Source organism: Amborella trichopoda, chromosome 6 (genome assembly GCF_054954075.1).
Source record: "Amborella trichopoda isolate Santa Cruz 75 chromosome 6, AtrichopodaSantaCruz75HAP2 v2.0, whole genome shotgun sequence".
Lineage (NCBI taxonomy): Eukaryota > Viridiplantae > Streptophyta > Magnoliopsida > Amborellales > Amborellaceae > Amborella > Amborella trichopoda.
Window position 1 is genome coordinate 379,856 of NC_142341.1, and position 15,537 is coordinate 395,392.

General features: G+C 35.7%; 1 protein-coding gene across 10 annotated transcripts in view; it reads right to left on the reverse strand.

Annotated features, from left to right (window-relative positions):
- Positions 1 to 15,537, reverse strand: part of DCL2 (dicer-like 2) — a 36,817-nt gene that overhangs the window by 9,726 nt on the left and 11,554 nt on the right. For 5 of the 10 annotated variants that reach the window (XM_020667392.2, XM_011625267.3, XM_088869972.1 and 2 more), the window contains 8 exons: positions 7,494 to 7,686; positions 7,240 to 7,400; positions 5,435 to 5,653; positions 5,010 to 5,239; positions 4,487 to 4,761; positions 3,929 to 4,377; positions 3,736 to 3,839; positions 2,005 to 2,201 (listed from right to left, as the gene is read on the reverse strand). In XM_020667392.2, coding sequence (XP_020523051.2) covers positions 2,005 to 2,201; positions 3,736 to 3,839; positions 3,929 to 4,377; positions 4,487 to 4,761; positions 5,010 to 5,239; positions 5,435 to 5,653; positions 7,240 to 7,400; positions 7,494 to 7,686 — 1,828 coding nt within the window. Of the gene's footprint in view, positions 1 to 2,004; positions 2,202 to 3,735; positions 3,840 to 3,928; positions 4,378 to 4,486; positions 4,762 to 5,009; positions 5,240 to 5,434; positions 5,654 to 7,239; positions 7,401 to 7,493; positions 7,687 to 9,823; positions 9,939 to 15,537 lie in introns of those variants that run through there. The other 5 variants (XM_088869970.1, XM_020667391.2, XR_016057968.1 and 2 more) reach the window with 4 other exon arrangements.

Sequence of the window (15,537 nt, forward strand, 5' to 3'; positions counted from 1 at the left end):
GACTAAAAATAATTATTCTGTATCAACTGGACATGTTTTTTATGTCAAAGATTTGTCAATAAGACTTTGGTTTCACACTTTCCAAGAATGGTACAAAGATCAATGTCATCTACATATATGCAATGACCACAGTTGAGTTTCCAGATACCTTGCTAAAAACACAACTCTCTACTTCATTACATTTGGAACCAAACTTCTTAATCTCCTTTTTCTCCACTACTTCTCTGCACAGATGATCTCAGTGCACCTTTCCAGGAAAGTCACCATCATATTGAGGTCACCTGCAACTTCATTGATTCATCCAAGAGAAGCTCCTACATGGCTATGTCTGTTTCTCTGTACCTCATACATTATTTCCTCTAAGCATCAATTGATTTGTTTACTAAAGTCATATGTTGCATAAGTCACAAGTGCATGCTTGACCATAGTGCAACACTTAAAGAGGAGTCCCAGCAAAAAAAAGGGAAGACTCATCATTTTATATAGGTTTCTTACTAAGGGTATTCATGCTATTTTACAGTATTAACGGGCATGGCTATTATAGTATAATTGCATATAAGTCCAAATTGTATATAAGTCAACATTTCCTTGTTCCCTCTCACTCTCTCACTTTTTATTTAACAAATGTTTTCTATGGTTACTTGGAAAAGTAGTACATTCGCAGCTTGCAAAGAGAATTATTGCAAAGAGAATTATCATGAATATCTGCTGCCTGTGGTCGCCAACCAACATCTACTGGAGGAGCTCACATTTCTTTTAACAATTTTATAAAAACGAAAAAAAGTGAAAGCACTTGTTATGACGATACTAGCATGGAGAAGGCACTGTGTTTTGAAGTATATCTTTTGATCATTTGAAAGCAACTCAACACTGACACATTCCAGCAACCCACCCCTCACTCTCCAACTTCTACGATTCCACAAGGGATTGGCAAAATCAGAATTTAAGAGAGAAAAACTAATCCCTTAATATGGCAGGAAAAGAATGATAAAGCTAATTAAAGTCAGCAATGCAAGCATGCTAAACAAAAGAGGACTTAGAAAGTGGAGAATGCCCCTTTAGAAAAAGAAAGAAAGAAAGTCGACACTAAGCTGATAGATTTAAACAACTGAGAAGTTCTTTTGTTGAGCACTAAACAAAAGATGACCCTATACAACATGCAAGGTACCAGGTGGAGGGTTGGGGGGGGGAGTGGTTACATTGTACTAACTGAAATGTCCACTGATTTATTCAGAAAGTCTAAGTACCCTTCTGAAGCGACTAGGAAAAGCATATATTATCAATAGTCCCTTGAGCAAACCACTGTAATGAAAGCCTGATCCTTAGGAAGGGAAACATGACAGAGATGACACTAACCCATAGTTCCTCAGTGACAAATTCAAAGCACTCAGCAAAATGAACAAAATTGACGAAAATAAAAGTACATGGATTTTCAATGATTGATTTTCCAAAATAATTTCAAGCATACAGGAGCGGGTTTCTACTATTCTGAATGAGAACTGCTCAATACATGAATCCTAGGAGAGTTTTCTACTACTCTGAATGAGAACTGTTCAATAAATGAATCCAAGGACAGTTTCAAAACATTGCAAATCCATTCCCATATACCAGCATAATGAGAAACTACTGTAACTAACCAACAATATACAACTTAATTCATCCTGGAAGAACTTCAATTTGCATATAGTCTTCAAGCACATCAGAAACCAAAAGCATAATAGTCTAATAGTTATTTTTTAGCTGATTTGGCATCACTAATAATGATATGGACACAACAATCATGCAATAGAATAATAAAAATCAAATATCAAATGTGTGCAAATAGAATGCCGAGAAAACATCTGCCTTTCTTAGGTAAGAGTAGCTGCCAATGAGAAACCAACCATGCTGAATTAAATGGAGAAATCCAACAAACCAAAAGTCTTAATAAGGAATAATTGACAGATAAAAAATCAGTAATAGATGTTCCACACTTCTATTTGGTAACAGAAAAAGGTGAAAAACCTTTATTATGGGAATATTGAGATCTCTAGCATGTTGACCCACAATAGTCCTTTTCAACTGAGCTGCAAGGAGAAAGGCCTCTATCCGATGCATGATAGATGGAACAAGTGAAAATGTATAAATGGTGGAAATAGATATGGGGAACATAATGATACAACATAGTTCTGGAGGCAACTCTACAGTTGCATTAATTGCTTCTGCCAAAAAGAGAAAATGATAAAGATAATAATTTCAGGATGAAAAATAGACAAAATGCAAAACAATAAAAGCACATGGAAGAGGAATTCAACCCATGAAAGAGAAGGCTCAAAGTTCTGATTTGCAATATATCACATGTTAGTCATTAAAAGCAGAGAGATTCCAAATGCCCAATAGGGGGATCATATCAGAAGAGGACCACATGTAAAGAGACAAAGACTACATCTATGCATATGAGATGACAAACATAACAAAAATAAACAAGAGAAAATAAAGACACGAATGATCTCTTTTAGAGCATGTAAATTAATCAGCATTCCTTTGTAGTTCATAATAACTTATGTTCTTTCTGGCCACTGATTTTCAGTACAGGGCACATCTCAACCGCAGCGATGCAGCTCATTGAGAAGTTTGGGACAGAGGATACATCCTGTGCAGTAAAGAATCACTTGACATCTCCCTCTCAATAAACTTCCCACATGCTGATACTCCCACAACGCATGACAATGTTATAGCAATTATGAAACAAGGGAATCGGTTAAATTGTTAAACATATTTTCTCACAGTGAGACATATGTGCGTAGAAACCCACAACAAGAAAACATTTTGTGCTCACCAGGACATAAAAAAGAGAAGATATCGCAAAAGGCATGCACAAATGTGGAATATATGAACAGTACCACCATGCAGGAAGAACATGAGTCAACCATCAACACCAAACAGCTCTAACAACATTCTACTCGCTAAATGGTGTATTACATGCCAAGCTCCCCCAACCTACACATGAAAATGCAATCTTGGGGAAGATAGTACGTAGAAGGTAGAACCACCCACGGAAGATCAGGCTTTAGAGCCCTTGAATACCACACTGATATGGTGATTGGTCAAAGGAAGAAACTAACTGTAAGATATGACTTGCGCACAACAAATAATACGAATGTGACCGATAAGCACTTTGCTAATTCAAAATATGTGGCTTCAAGAGAGAGCAAATGCCTATTGTGTTCCTTTAACAATGGGGTTGTACATCCACATAATTATGCTTTCTTGGCTGAGTGGGAAGATAATTCCCATTTACAGCTCTATTGCTCCAGTAAGGACAATAGTTGTAGTCAATGATAAGTTACTGGTGGCAATATGAAGGTTTGAGTTCTTCCATTAAAATAGTTCCAGAAAAAATATAAGTAAAAACGAAAAAAAATACTAAGGGTGGCAATGGGCCTGGTGGCCCGGCCTCGCCCGGTAGTTCTCGCCCTGAAAAATTAGGGCCTGGGCCACAAAATGTGGCCAGGCCAGGGACGGGCCAGGCTGGTCCTCAGCCAGGGCCAAGACACGGCCGATACGGTTTGACATTGCTTGGCCCTTATTTCCTTTATGTTTTAAAAGTTTTTTATTAGCCCGGCCTAGCCCTGATAGGGCCAAGGCCTCCTTGGCCCGGGCCGGGACATTGCCAGCCCTATCAAATACAAGAGCATAAATGTGAAATGATTTAAAATGATGACACATTTTGAAACAAGTTTGAAAATGACATACCTGTCCCTACTTTACAGGGGTGCTTCAAAAGCCAATTCTGGACCTTAAAAAGGTGCCTTCCAAGAAGCAAAGGTTCCATCTCATGTTGCAACAAAATATCATGCCTGTGAAGCACACAAATCGACAAGGAAGCATAAAATGGAAAGGATAAACATTTGGGATCTAGACCTCCACAACGTTTGCAGAAGCTCACCTCCATTTAAAGTACTCCTTATAGGTACGTGGCGCTCCATGCTTTCGATCTTGTTTCATGGGAGAGTTCCCATCCATATCATGCAAAATACTACTAATGTAGTAAATCTTTCCATTATGTGGTGTTAAAACCAATGAATTCCTCAGCAAGCAATCACAAGAAGTACCATTTGTGAGTCGTACAAAATGAGCATTGCTTTTAGGAGAACAATGACATTTTTGATAATTTTTTGCACGGTCTGGATTTAGGGCTGAGACTGACCGAACACTATCCCAATCAATTTGAGATGACGTAAATCCAGAACCAATAGATGGTAGCAGTAAATATTCGATTTGAGTGCAACAAGTTTCCCCTTGATTAAGTCTTTCTAATGACTCTCTCATTTCGCTTACATTTCCGGTTATAAGAATTTTAAAAATCGTGGTTTGAAAACGCCTAGCCATGAGAACCTGAAAAGAATAAAAATTAAAAATAAAGAAAAATAAAAGATTGAAATGAATAAATGACAACTCTAAAATTTCAAACACAAACCATAAACATGAAGTTACATCCACTGACCTGTTCTACATCAAGTTCACGGGTACCAGCATATCCCATGTTCACAGAAACTGAAACTTGATTTGGTCCCATCACAAAACTCAACTGCTCGAAATCATAACCCAGGTTACATTTAACCATAAGTAGAAGACTTCTGAACTCCCAACCATGATCAACATTGCTATGTAAGGTAATGGAGTAGCAATCATACATTTCCTTGCCGCAACCTTTCTTCAAGTGCCCAATTAATTCTTGGGGGAAATACATGGCATGAAACTCTTCACACGGTTCTCCTCCTGTGAATAGATACATAAGACCATTACTAATTATGCAATTTTTAGTGATGAAAGATAACTACCTTATTCCCCTACAAACAGATAAGGGATTTTCTCAAGAAAAAATGAGGAAAGCTAAATACCACGTAAGGATTACATATCTTCAAAATAGGTTGCCAAAAAAATAACAAATAATATAAAGTAACTAGAAAACAGAAATAACAATGATATAGGAATAACACAACAAAGCTATTCAACAAAAACCATACCACTTCCCATAGAAGCATCATCCTCTGCATCTTCAGTCAAAGGTAATAGATAATCCGTCAGAGCACCAACTTCATGAAGCCTCTTACATGCCACAAGACATGCACTCTGTTTCAACACATCAGTTTGCCCATGTACCTTAACTGGTGGAATTGGGCAACTTTTAGGAAGCCGCAAGATGCAAAAGCCACGTTCCTCATCAATATCAAATCTCGGGCAAGATTTAAAATACCTAGAAAAAGTTGAATTATAAAATAGGAGCAGCAAAAATCCTCAAACCGTGATCTCCAACGTGCAAACCAATATATGAGAACCACTATATGAAGTTGAAGATGTTCTTTTCTCTAGAGATAACAAAAGATATGCATCCAGCAAAGATGCACAAACAATAGACAACACCATACTAACAGCAACAAGAAAAACTCACCGATCAGCAGGTAATTGCGAGCAATAACGATAGATCAAAGCTACACTTGAGTTAAGTGTAACAATTGCCCCAGTAGTTTCAACACGATAATATTCACCAGAATGCAAAGGATTTTCAATGGGCAATGCAGGATCAAACTTCCTCCGTAGAGACTCCGTTCTCATTACTTTTCCACTAACAAGATACTTGTCTATCCTCCGGAATGTAGCATAATCCTTACTAGAAAAAATAAAAAATAAAAATAAAAAACAAAGAAAGGAACAACATTTTTCATGTACAAAAGAAACATGCAAGAGTAACTAAAAGAAAAGCATGGTATACATCAACGCTTCTTCACAACTTCCCAATGTGTTATCTAAATTCTGAAGTTTAATCACAAGAAATCAATGTTTCAAAAAACGCTAGGCAGCTGGCCTGGCAATTCCTAGAACCTCAAACTCACTGAGGTAAAAAACTACATATATGTACCGAAATTTTGTATCTTTTGCATTTATATGTATTCTAACTAACTTTTTCCATGCAAATATATATGCATGAATTTTGAAAGTTGAAACACGTTCAAAACTTCAAATCATTAAAAATTTAGTAAAAATAGTAAAAAAACATAAACAAGTCCATGGTGTATTAACTCCGACTGCAGCAAACTGAGTATGGCATACTCCATACTGACACATGAACACAATCACAACTAGACAAAAACCAATAGCCCAAATGTCCAATACAAGAGGATGGAATACTCAAGACAAGATGAATTACTAAATAAAAGTTCCAACAATGAAGAACAAGTTTATGGATGTTTCTTGAAATCTTGGGTTTTTTTTTTTTCAATTCACAGAGATCTCAAAAGCAATGGGGGACTATAAATATAAAATGAATATAACAATCAGCCTGAGAAAAGCATATAAAATGAATATAACAATCAGCCTGAGAAAAGCATATCACCAACTTAAAGTTCTGCTTCATAAATATACCTTACAAAGTATCTTATAAATTAAAAATGTATGCTTTCAACAGATTAGATAGAAGCTGTGCAAAAGAAATATCTTCCCCAACAGAAATCAATAAATATCTTCTCCCTCAACCAAGAGCTTTGAGTGAGTGTTGTAGTGAGGATACCTATTCATGGAAACGCCTTATGTTACTTTTATTTCATGTATACACACTTTGGACTTATTTCTCATTTTAATACAACAGTCGTGGTACACGCTCAAACACCTCACTAACTTAGCAACAACAAAAAAAAAAAAAGGAATTGTAGACTACTATAACAAACACAAACCTCGAAGTGCACCAAGCAAACAATATGTGAATTGTGATGTAAAAATAAAAGTAGAAATACTCCTTATAGTTTACAACATTGTTTGAAAACTTGGACACGACTTTCACTCAACCAATATATTAGCCCACCAGAATCAATGACCCCAACTTGACTCCGCGATCTGCATGACTCCACCATATACGTATAGTATTTCCTCATTGGATATCGTATAAAATGATAAATACAGAGAACATACCTATATCAAGGATAGGATATACACATATTTGGGTAACCATGTAGAAGCATTATTTAGAAAGTAGATACACTATTTTCAGAGTTTCTATTTATAGTGAAATAAAGTCCAAAAACGAGCAAAAAGGCTGGATGGATCCATCAGGTGACATGGCATGTTGGCAAGACAGGGAGTTTTGGGTTGACACGCCAATTCTTTGAACAATGGTTTGCAACAATTTTTTGAACAATGGTTTACACCACCCAAAAAGCTCACAGCCAACAAACCAAAATATAAAGAAGGAATACAACAAACCTTTCAACAATTAATAAATAGTCGGAACCTGGCATACGTGCACGACCTCGGGATTGGATAAAGCTCCTCACAGTAACTGAAGGATCATACCTAATAACCAGATTGCAACTTTGAACATCCAATCCCTCCTCAAGAATTTGTGTTGCAACAATAATATTCACCTGCAAAACCATGAAAAACATGTTATGTAAAGTGTGTACTCATGATACAAACATGAAGACGATGGGGGTTGAACTCTCCACAAATGAGCTTACCATGCCTCCACGAAAGTTATCAACAACATTAATTTGTTGAACTCTAGTTTGGGATTGCAAACAAGAATTGTTTCCAGCCATATAAGTTGTCTTCCAGATTGAAAACTTTTGAAGCTGGTTTAGCAACTCTTTAAGAACAATTGCTGTTATTACCCTTTCTACGAAAATTATACATCTGAGATGCTTCTCTTTCCTGAATACAATACCGTAAATCTGAAACACTCAGGGAAGGTACCAAAAGCATTGAACAAAACTACTAATCTAGAAAAAATATTGGGAAAAAGGAAGCATGAGTATGCATACGATTGCTTATAATTTCAAGAGACAGAGAAGAAATGAGAGATAAAATGAACATTATGATTCACATATTCAACAGGCAAAGTTCTTTACAAAAACCTAGACATATGCTTCTTTTTTTTACTTTTACAAGCAAGGAGTAAGTCCTATCTCAGAAGCAACTCAAGCCCATAATATTTCAAATGGCAAGACATAAATACAAAATAAAGCATATTAAAGACATCCCCAAACAACACCAGCAATACGTAAGTTGTAAAACACTCAAAGAGGAAAAAGGAACCATTCACTACTCTCTCTCTCTCTCTCTCTCTCTCTCTCTCCATAGAACGATAGGCTACATAACTTGCATAGCAAGAGTAAAAGTGCAATGCACCACCTCACCTTCTGTAATATTATATAATTGATCTACTATATATGATATGATAATTATACACTACACTTTCTATATATGATATACTACGTTATATTATAAATAAAGAAAATATCCTATTATCCCCTATTTTAACTTTTATTTCTCATCAGACCCAAGAATTGAAAATATTACTTGCAAGCAAAAGGACTCCATCTTTTCTATCATCCAACCCCTAAACCCTTTTGACCATGTATTATTGACCTCAATAACTTATGAAATGACTCTATCTCTCTCTAAAACTCCATCTCTCTCACGTCATCATCTCTCTCTCTCAAAACTCCATCTCTCTCTAAATCTCAAACTCCATCTCTCTCTCACAACATCGGTCTCTCTCAAAACTCCATCTCTCTCCCTAAAACTCAAACTCCATCTCTCTTTCTCTCTAAAACTCCATCTCTCTAAAATCCAAACTCCATCTCTTTCTCTCTAAAACTTCATCTCTCTCTCACACATAAGAAGGTGTCCTCGTGTTTGAGCTCAAGCTAATCCCCTTGACTGGTAAACACATTGAGAAGCGAAGAGAGAGATGGAGTTTGAAGAGGGTGTCATTTTAGTGTTTGTTTGGGTCAAAAATATATGGTCAAAGGGGTCCAGGGGGTTGTAAGATAGAAAAGATGGAGACCTTTTGCTTACAGTAATATTTTCAATTCTTGGGTCTCATAAGATATGGAAGTTAAAATAAGAGATAAGGAGATATTTTCCCTTATAAATAATACAAGATCTTCAACAGTCCCTACAGTCCCCGTCAAACTGAGGCTGGTTAAACAACATTAGTTTATCAATGAGATAGTCATGTCGGGCCCGAGTCATTAAATTGGTAAAAATGTATGCAAGTTGTTGTTGTGAGGCAACATGTGGGAGTGTGATCTCTTCATCCAGGAATTGTTTATGAATGAAATGACAATTGGCTTTCTATATGCTTTGTGCTTATGGAACATTGGATTAGAGGCAATACAAAGAGCATTCTTATTATCAACAAATAAAGGCATGAGAGATCGAGGAAAAATATTCGTCACGTAAAGGACCTCTTAACCAAGTGATTTCACTATAAGCTAAGGACATGGCCCTATATTCGGCTCCCGTAGATGATTTTGATACAGCGTGTTGTTTCTTGCATTTCCACAGTATTCGGGAGCTTCAAGAAAACACACCACCTGGTGGGGAGTAATGAATCTCTAGACCAAGAAAGTAAGTTAGTGGACCCATATCCTTCATCTTGAATGAGTGACTAAGAAGCTCTTTCAAGCATAATATATAGGCATGGTTGTCACCTGTTATAAGCATATCATAAACATATAGGAGAAGAATTATTGCCCCTGAGAAACAATAGTAAAACAATAGTAAAACAATAGTAGGTAAATAGAAAATAGTCGTGAGAGCTTTGGAGAAATCCAACACCCAGAAGGATCTATCGAAATCATTGAAACCATGTTTGTGGATCTTCTTTCAAGACATACAAGGATTTCATCAAATGATAAACCATAGGCTTGTCATGATAAAACCTAGGAGGAGGTCGCATATATATTATCTCTTTCAAAAGTCCATTAAGAAACACATTATTCACATCCATCTAAGAGATAGTCCATTAGGGAATAGCTGAAGGGGCAATCACTATACACACCACGGTCATTTTAGCTGCCAATACAAAATGTTTCTTCATAGTCTATGCCATACTCCTTGTAGCCTTGAGAAACTAGCTGTGCTTTATATCGCTCCATCCCTCCATCGCGTTTAAGCTTCACAAAGAAAACCCATTTACTGCCAATGATAGAAGCGTCAATAGGGCAAGGCACGATATCCTATTATCATTCTCCAACAAGGCACTTATCGTTTCATCCATGACCTCCTTCTAATATAGTATTGTAGAGGCTTATTAATAAGCAAAAGGAATATCAATTGATTCAAGGAGGCAAGTAATAATATAGAAAGTAAACAAAGTGTTTGAAAGGAATATCGATGGTATCATGAAAAGTAAACAAAGATCCAAGGTGCAATGAAAAACCAAAATCATCAAGAGAAAAACCATATCAGTCAGGAGGATCAATTATACATTTGGGACATCGTAATTGGGTAGAGTTACCAAAGAAGCAGGGTTAGGAGAAACGGGAAGGTGAAGAGAATCACTTATAGGTAGGGTAGAAGACTAACCATGCTCTAATTGGTGAGCCAAAGGAGGTGAGCATTATTTTTGTTTGCCTATTGCTGATACACCAAAAATTGTGGCAGTTTACTAGTGGAACTGGAAGAAACATTAAGCGAATTTGAAAAAACAAGTGGAGAGATGGGGGAAGCCGAGAAATCTCGTAAGAAAGAAGCAGAGGAGCCCGTGGATTTAGCTATAGAAGAAGAATAAAAAATAAGCTTTCTAAAAATACATGGTGAGACACAAAGATGAAGAGTTGCTCGAACATAACAGAGAAATCCCTTTTGATCAACGCAATAACCCACAAAGACACAAGTGGTTAATTGAACAAAAAATTGCATTGTCGTGCAAGAAGATGAACAAAATAAACAAATCCAAAGACATGTAAAAGAGAATAATCAGATGAACATGAAATAATGGACATTATGGAGATTCGTTATGCAAAATCGAGATAGGAGACAATTTATGAGATAAACAACCGTGGATGCAGCTTCGGCCCAAAAAGTATGAAGAATATGGGAGTCATGCATGAGGGTCCTATGAAGAATATGAGAGTCATGCATGAGGGTCCTAACAACATCTAGAATATGACAATTTTTTTTCTCAGCTATGCCTTTTTGCTCTAGAGTATTGGGGCAAATTTTCTGCCATTGGATCCCCGTGAGCTTTCAAAAATTATAGGAAATCACTTTCGCAATGCGAGAACACTTAAGATTTATGGTGCATAAAGCATGTTCAGGTATAACGTATATAATCATATTAAACAAAACAAAATACTTGCACCCATTCTAGATAAAGTCGAAGTAGGCCCTCACACATCATTATGAATAAGACTAAAAAGATGTAGTCGCAGTATCTACTCAAGTAGGAAAGGTCAAACTAGCACTTCTATCAATGAATAACTAATATAAGATTTAATGACAGAATTTAAAACACGCACTTTATTAGTCAAAGAACTCGAAGAAAATAAAGCATCTAGTTTATTTGCATTTAGATAATCAAGTCTCAGGATGCCTTTTAAGTAGTTTCCTCAGATCTAACATGGTCGCGACAAACAATAATGCATCCAGGATGTTTACAATAAACATAAAACTATTTCTTCTTACAATGGGATGCGGTATGGCCATAATCTTTACATTCATAACCAACGAACAAAAAGTCGGCTGCCCGGACCCCTCAACGGAATTTTTCAAACAACGCCTAGACGTGGTCAACGCGGACTATATTAGGCGTAAAAAGCTAGGCGCCCAAGGCACCGTCTTGAAAATATCATAATTAATTCGTAATTTTCATGTAACAATAATTATTAATTTATTGACAAACCAAAAGATAGTATTAATTCATAATTATTAATTTATCGAAAACACTTTTTGCATGTAGCATCAATTATTAATTTATTGGAAAATCAAAAAAATAATATTGATTCATAATTATTAATTTATCAAAAAATGCCTTTTGCATGAGATAATAATTAATTTATTGGGAACCCCAAAATAATAACCACGAAAATGCTTTTTACATGTAGCACTAATTATTAATTTATTGGGAAATCAAAAAAATATTATTAATTTGTAATTACTAATTTATCGAAAATGCCTTTGGCATGTAATAGTAATTAATTCATTGGCCAAAAATAATAACTACAAAAATGCTTTTTACATATATTAATTTATTGGAAAACCAAAAAAATAATATTAATTCGTAATTACTAATTTATCGAAAATGCCTTTGGCATGTGATAGTAATTAATTCATTGGGAACCAAAAAATAATAACTACAAAAATGCTTTTTACATATATTAATTTATTGGAAAACCAAAAAAATAATATTAATTCGTAATTACTAATTTATCGAAAATGCCTTTGCATATGATACTAATTAATTTATTGGGAACCCAAAAATAATAACTATGAAAAATTCTTTTTGCATGTAGCATTAATTATTAATTTATTGAGAAACCAAAAAAATACGTAATTACTAATTTATCAAAAATGAATTTTCCATCTAATAGTAATTAATCTATTGGGAACCCAAAAATAATAACTATGAAAATGCTTTTTGCATGTAATATTAATTATTAATTTATTGGTAAACCAAAAAATAGTATTAATGTGTAATTATTATTATATAATATATACAATAAATGGGGGGACGTCTGGGGGATCCAACAACAAATAAATAAATAAAAAACAGTATCCGCCTTTGCGTTTGGGTGCCCGCCTAGGCCGCCTTAGCAGCCTAGACCCCCCACCACCTAGGCGGCTGCCTCCGCCTTCTTGAAGATTGTTCATAACATTTCAATGAAGATTGGCTCTTTTATAATGGCTTTCCTCTAGTTCGTTGGGCAACAAAGACAAATTTTATATCCCTCTTCCTTTCAATGGTGGCATGTGCTTTAATTCTAATCTCCTCACGAAGTAACTGACTAAGAATAACATCCATGATAGTAGTGTTTCAGAATTCAAGATATTAGCTCGAATGATCTCATATTCTGGGCGTAATTTCTTCATAAACTGCATCATCTTCCTTTCATTATTTATCTACTTCAAACTTTCAATGCAACAAGTGTTATAGCCTCCATACTCATAGACAGTGTAGGAAAAATCGAACCGGAACGGTTAACCGGACATGGGACAGGAAGCAGTTACTCGGTACTAACCGGTAAACCGGCCAATTTAACCAGCCTAACCGAACAAGCCCTAGGCGGTCAAAAAAGTGTTTAAAAAAAACAAAAATAGAAAAAATCTAATAAAATATGAAAAGTATATTTAAAGCATGATTAAACAAAGCACATCCAAATGAAGTTCAAAATCAATGAAAAAAATGGATTTTAAATAATCGATTTGCGCCTAAAGGTATTTTTGAAATTTTCTAAAAAAGATGGGAAAATGTAAAAATAAGTATGGGTGTGGTTTCTATAAGGTTGCAAGCTTAAACAATCCAATTAAGGCGCACCTCCATATTTTATCATAACATGTAATTTTGGTGTAAAAAGTTCTTAGGATTATCTGAAAATCTATTTTCGTATCTAATTATAAAATTTTAAACTCCAAAAATGATTAAAATCAAGTAGATCTATAAACATATGAAAATCTGAATGGACAGTCTAGCTAACGTGTTGCAAGATGCACTATTTTTGGAACTAAAAATCTTTCCTTTTTTTTAATATTCATACATCTTGACGTAGACATAATCAATTAGAGGGGTTTTCAACATTCAAACAACCTTTTTCGATGGATTTTTGAGGTGCATCCTTAATTCTACATTTTAAAGTTGCAACCTTATATAAAATTTTTCGAATAAGTATTAATGGCCAAAACAATTTTCAATCTTTGCCAAAATGATGAAAAACATTAAAAAATCATTACAAACACAATCCCTTATTTTTTGGGATTCTATATAATTGTTTTGAATTATTTTTAAAATACCCGGCTGATTCACCATAACTGACTGAAACCGGAACCGGGCAGTTAGAATTTGAACACCCCGATTTTTCCTACACTGCTCATAGATTCATATTCCTTCCACTAGTTCATAAATGCAACACAATTTCCTCGGTAATCTTCCTCCCCTCTCTATAAGTAACATATCATACTCAATTGACCTTCCCTCTCTATAAACCTTCCCCAGATATTCCCACATTTCTTTTGCAGTGCAAAACCCTCTCATTGACCTTTAGATGTTGTGTCCATAGAACTTAGGATCCATGAGACAATCTAAGCAGTGTTTGCCTTCCATTGTTGGTTTCTGAGGTTGGATGGAGTAGGTTGTGAATCAGTTTCATCAACAGACCCCCACTAACCCTTTCCTTAAACCCAAAACTGCAAATGAAAGCACTAATCATGATAGTTTTTCCCGTCAAGTTTTACAATCAAGACACTTTCCCTTCTTAGAAGCCATGTCTAATCGATGTGAGCACCAAAAAAAAAAAAAGCTTGATTTGTGATCAAAACTCAGATTTGGGAATTAAACAGCTGCAAAATGCTTATAGATGGTTGGAGATTAACCCACAAGAGGTCAGATCTGAGATGCGATAAAGAAATCAACCAACAAGAGATCCTCTAACAGAAAACCACCTTGTTTCCGTGGTGGTTTTGGTGAGGAAAGACAGCAATTCGGGACAGAAAGTTCTGATGAAATTGGACTAGCAAGTTTTCTCCTCCATTTTTTTCAAGGTTTGAAAAGGGGTAGTTAAGCTTCATCTTGGTATCCAAAACCTTCCTAGTTTTTTTTTTTTTTTTTTCTAAATAAATGGAACTAGATGTCACGCTGTGGCACCTGCCTGACCACTTTTTCCTAGAGCCCATACCCATGACCCTTGGAGTTGTATCAATGTCATTGGCGTTTTCTTGAGAGGTGCACCATGTCATTGTGCGCAATACCTCCCATGACCCTAGGAGTTGTATCAATGTCATTTGTGTTTTCTTGAGAGGTGCACCATGTCATTGTGCACAATACCTGTAATATCAGTGCTCATCTTTCCAAACTTCAGAAATCAAAACGCTCAAGGATTTTCATGCCCTAGAACCCGACTCTGTATATCATATTGCAAGTCCCATAATATTGATTATGAGAACTCAACCCCAAATGTTTCTTCTATCTACCAGAGTAAGAAAGCAACATGGCCCAAATCTATGTTTTATGTAATGGTCATTTAATGGGTCCATCTGCCACATCACAAACCCTCTAAAGACCATTGAGATTCCAATTATCCAGTCCTTTTAAACCTCCAAAGGACAAACAAATCTTCCAGAAGGCCTCATGTTTGAATGAATGCATCACAAGTCCACATCTCTCATATGATATTTCAGATCATACCATTGTATTAAGTAGGAGGATCATGATCCAGCCAATCCAGAACTATGCACACTGAGGCCCCATTTGGACAGCTCAAAATGTCTATTGAATAAATGGTAATTTGTCAACAAAGAAAACATTTGTTTAAGGGCAATGAGCATTTTGACGACATCCTTTGATAAGCGGGGTTCCGAAAGCCCGTCACCCATAAATATAGGAGCTGACTAGGGTGTGCCATTTTCCTAAATGGGTAGAGGGGGAAAATGCCCTATTACGAAAATTTGGTCAATCCAATGGGGCCTAAGTCACTCAAATACAATGGAATTACAATAAGCTTATAATTAATTCTAAGGATCAACATATTTGAACATGAATGAATTGAAGGCTTCAAAAAT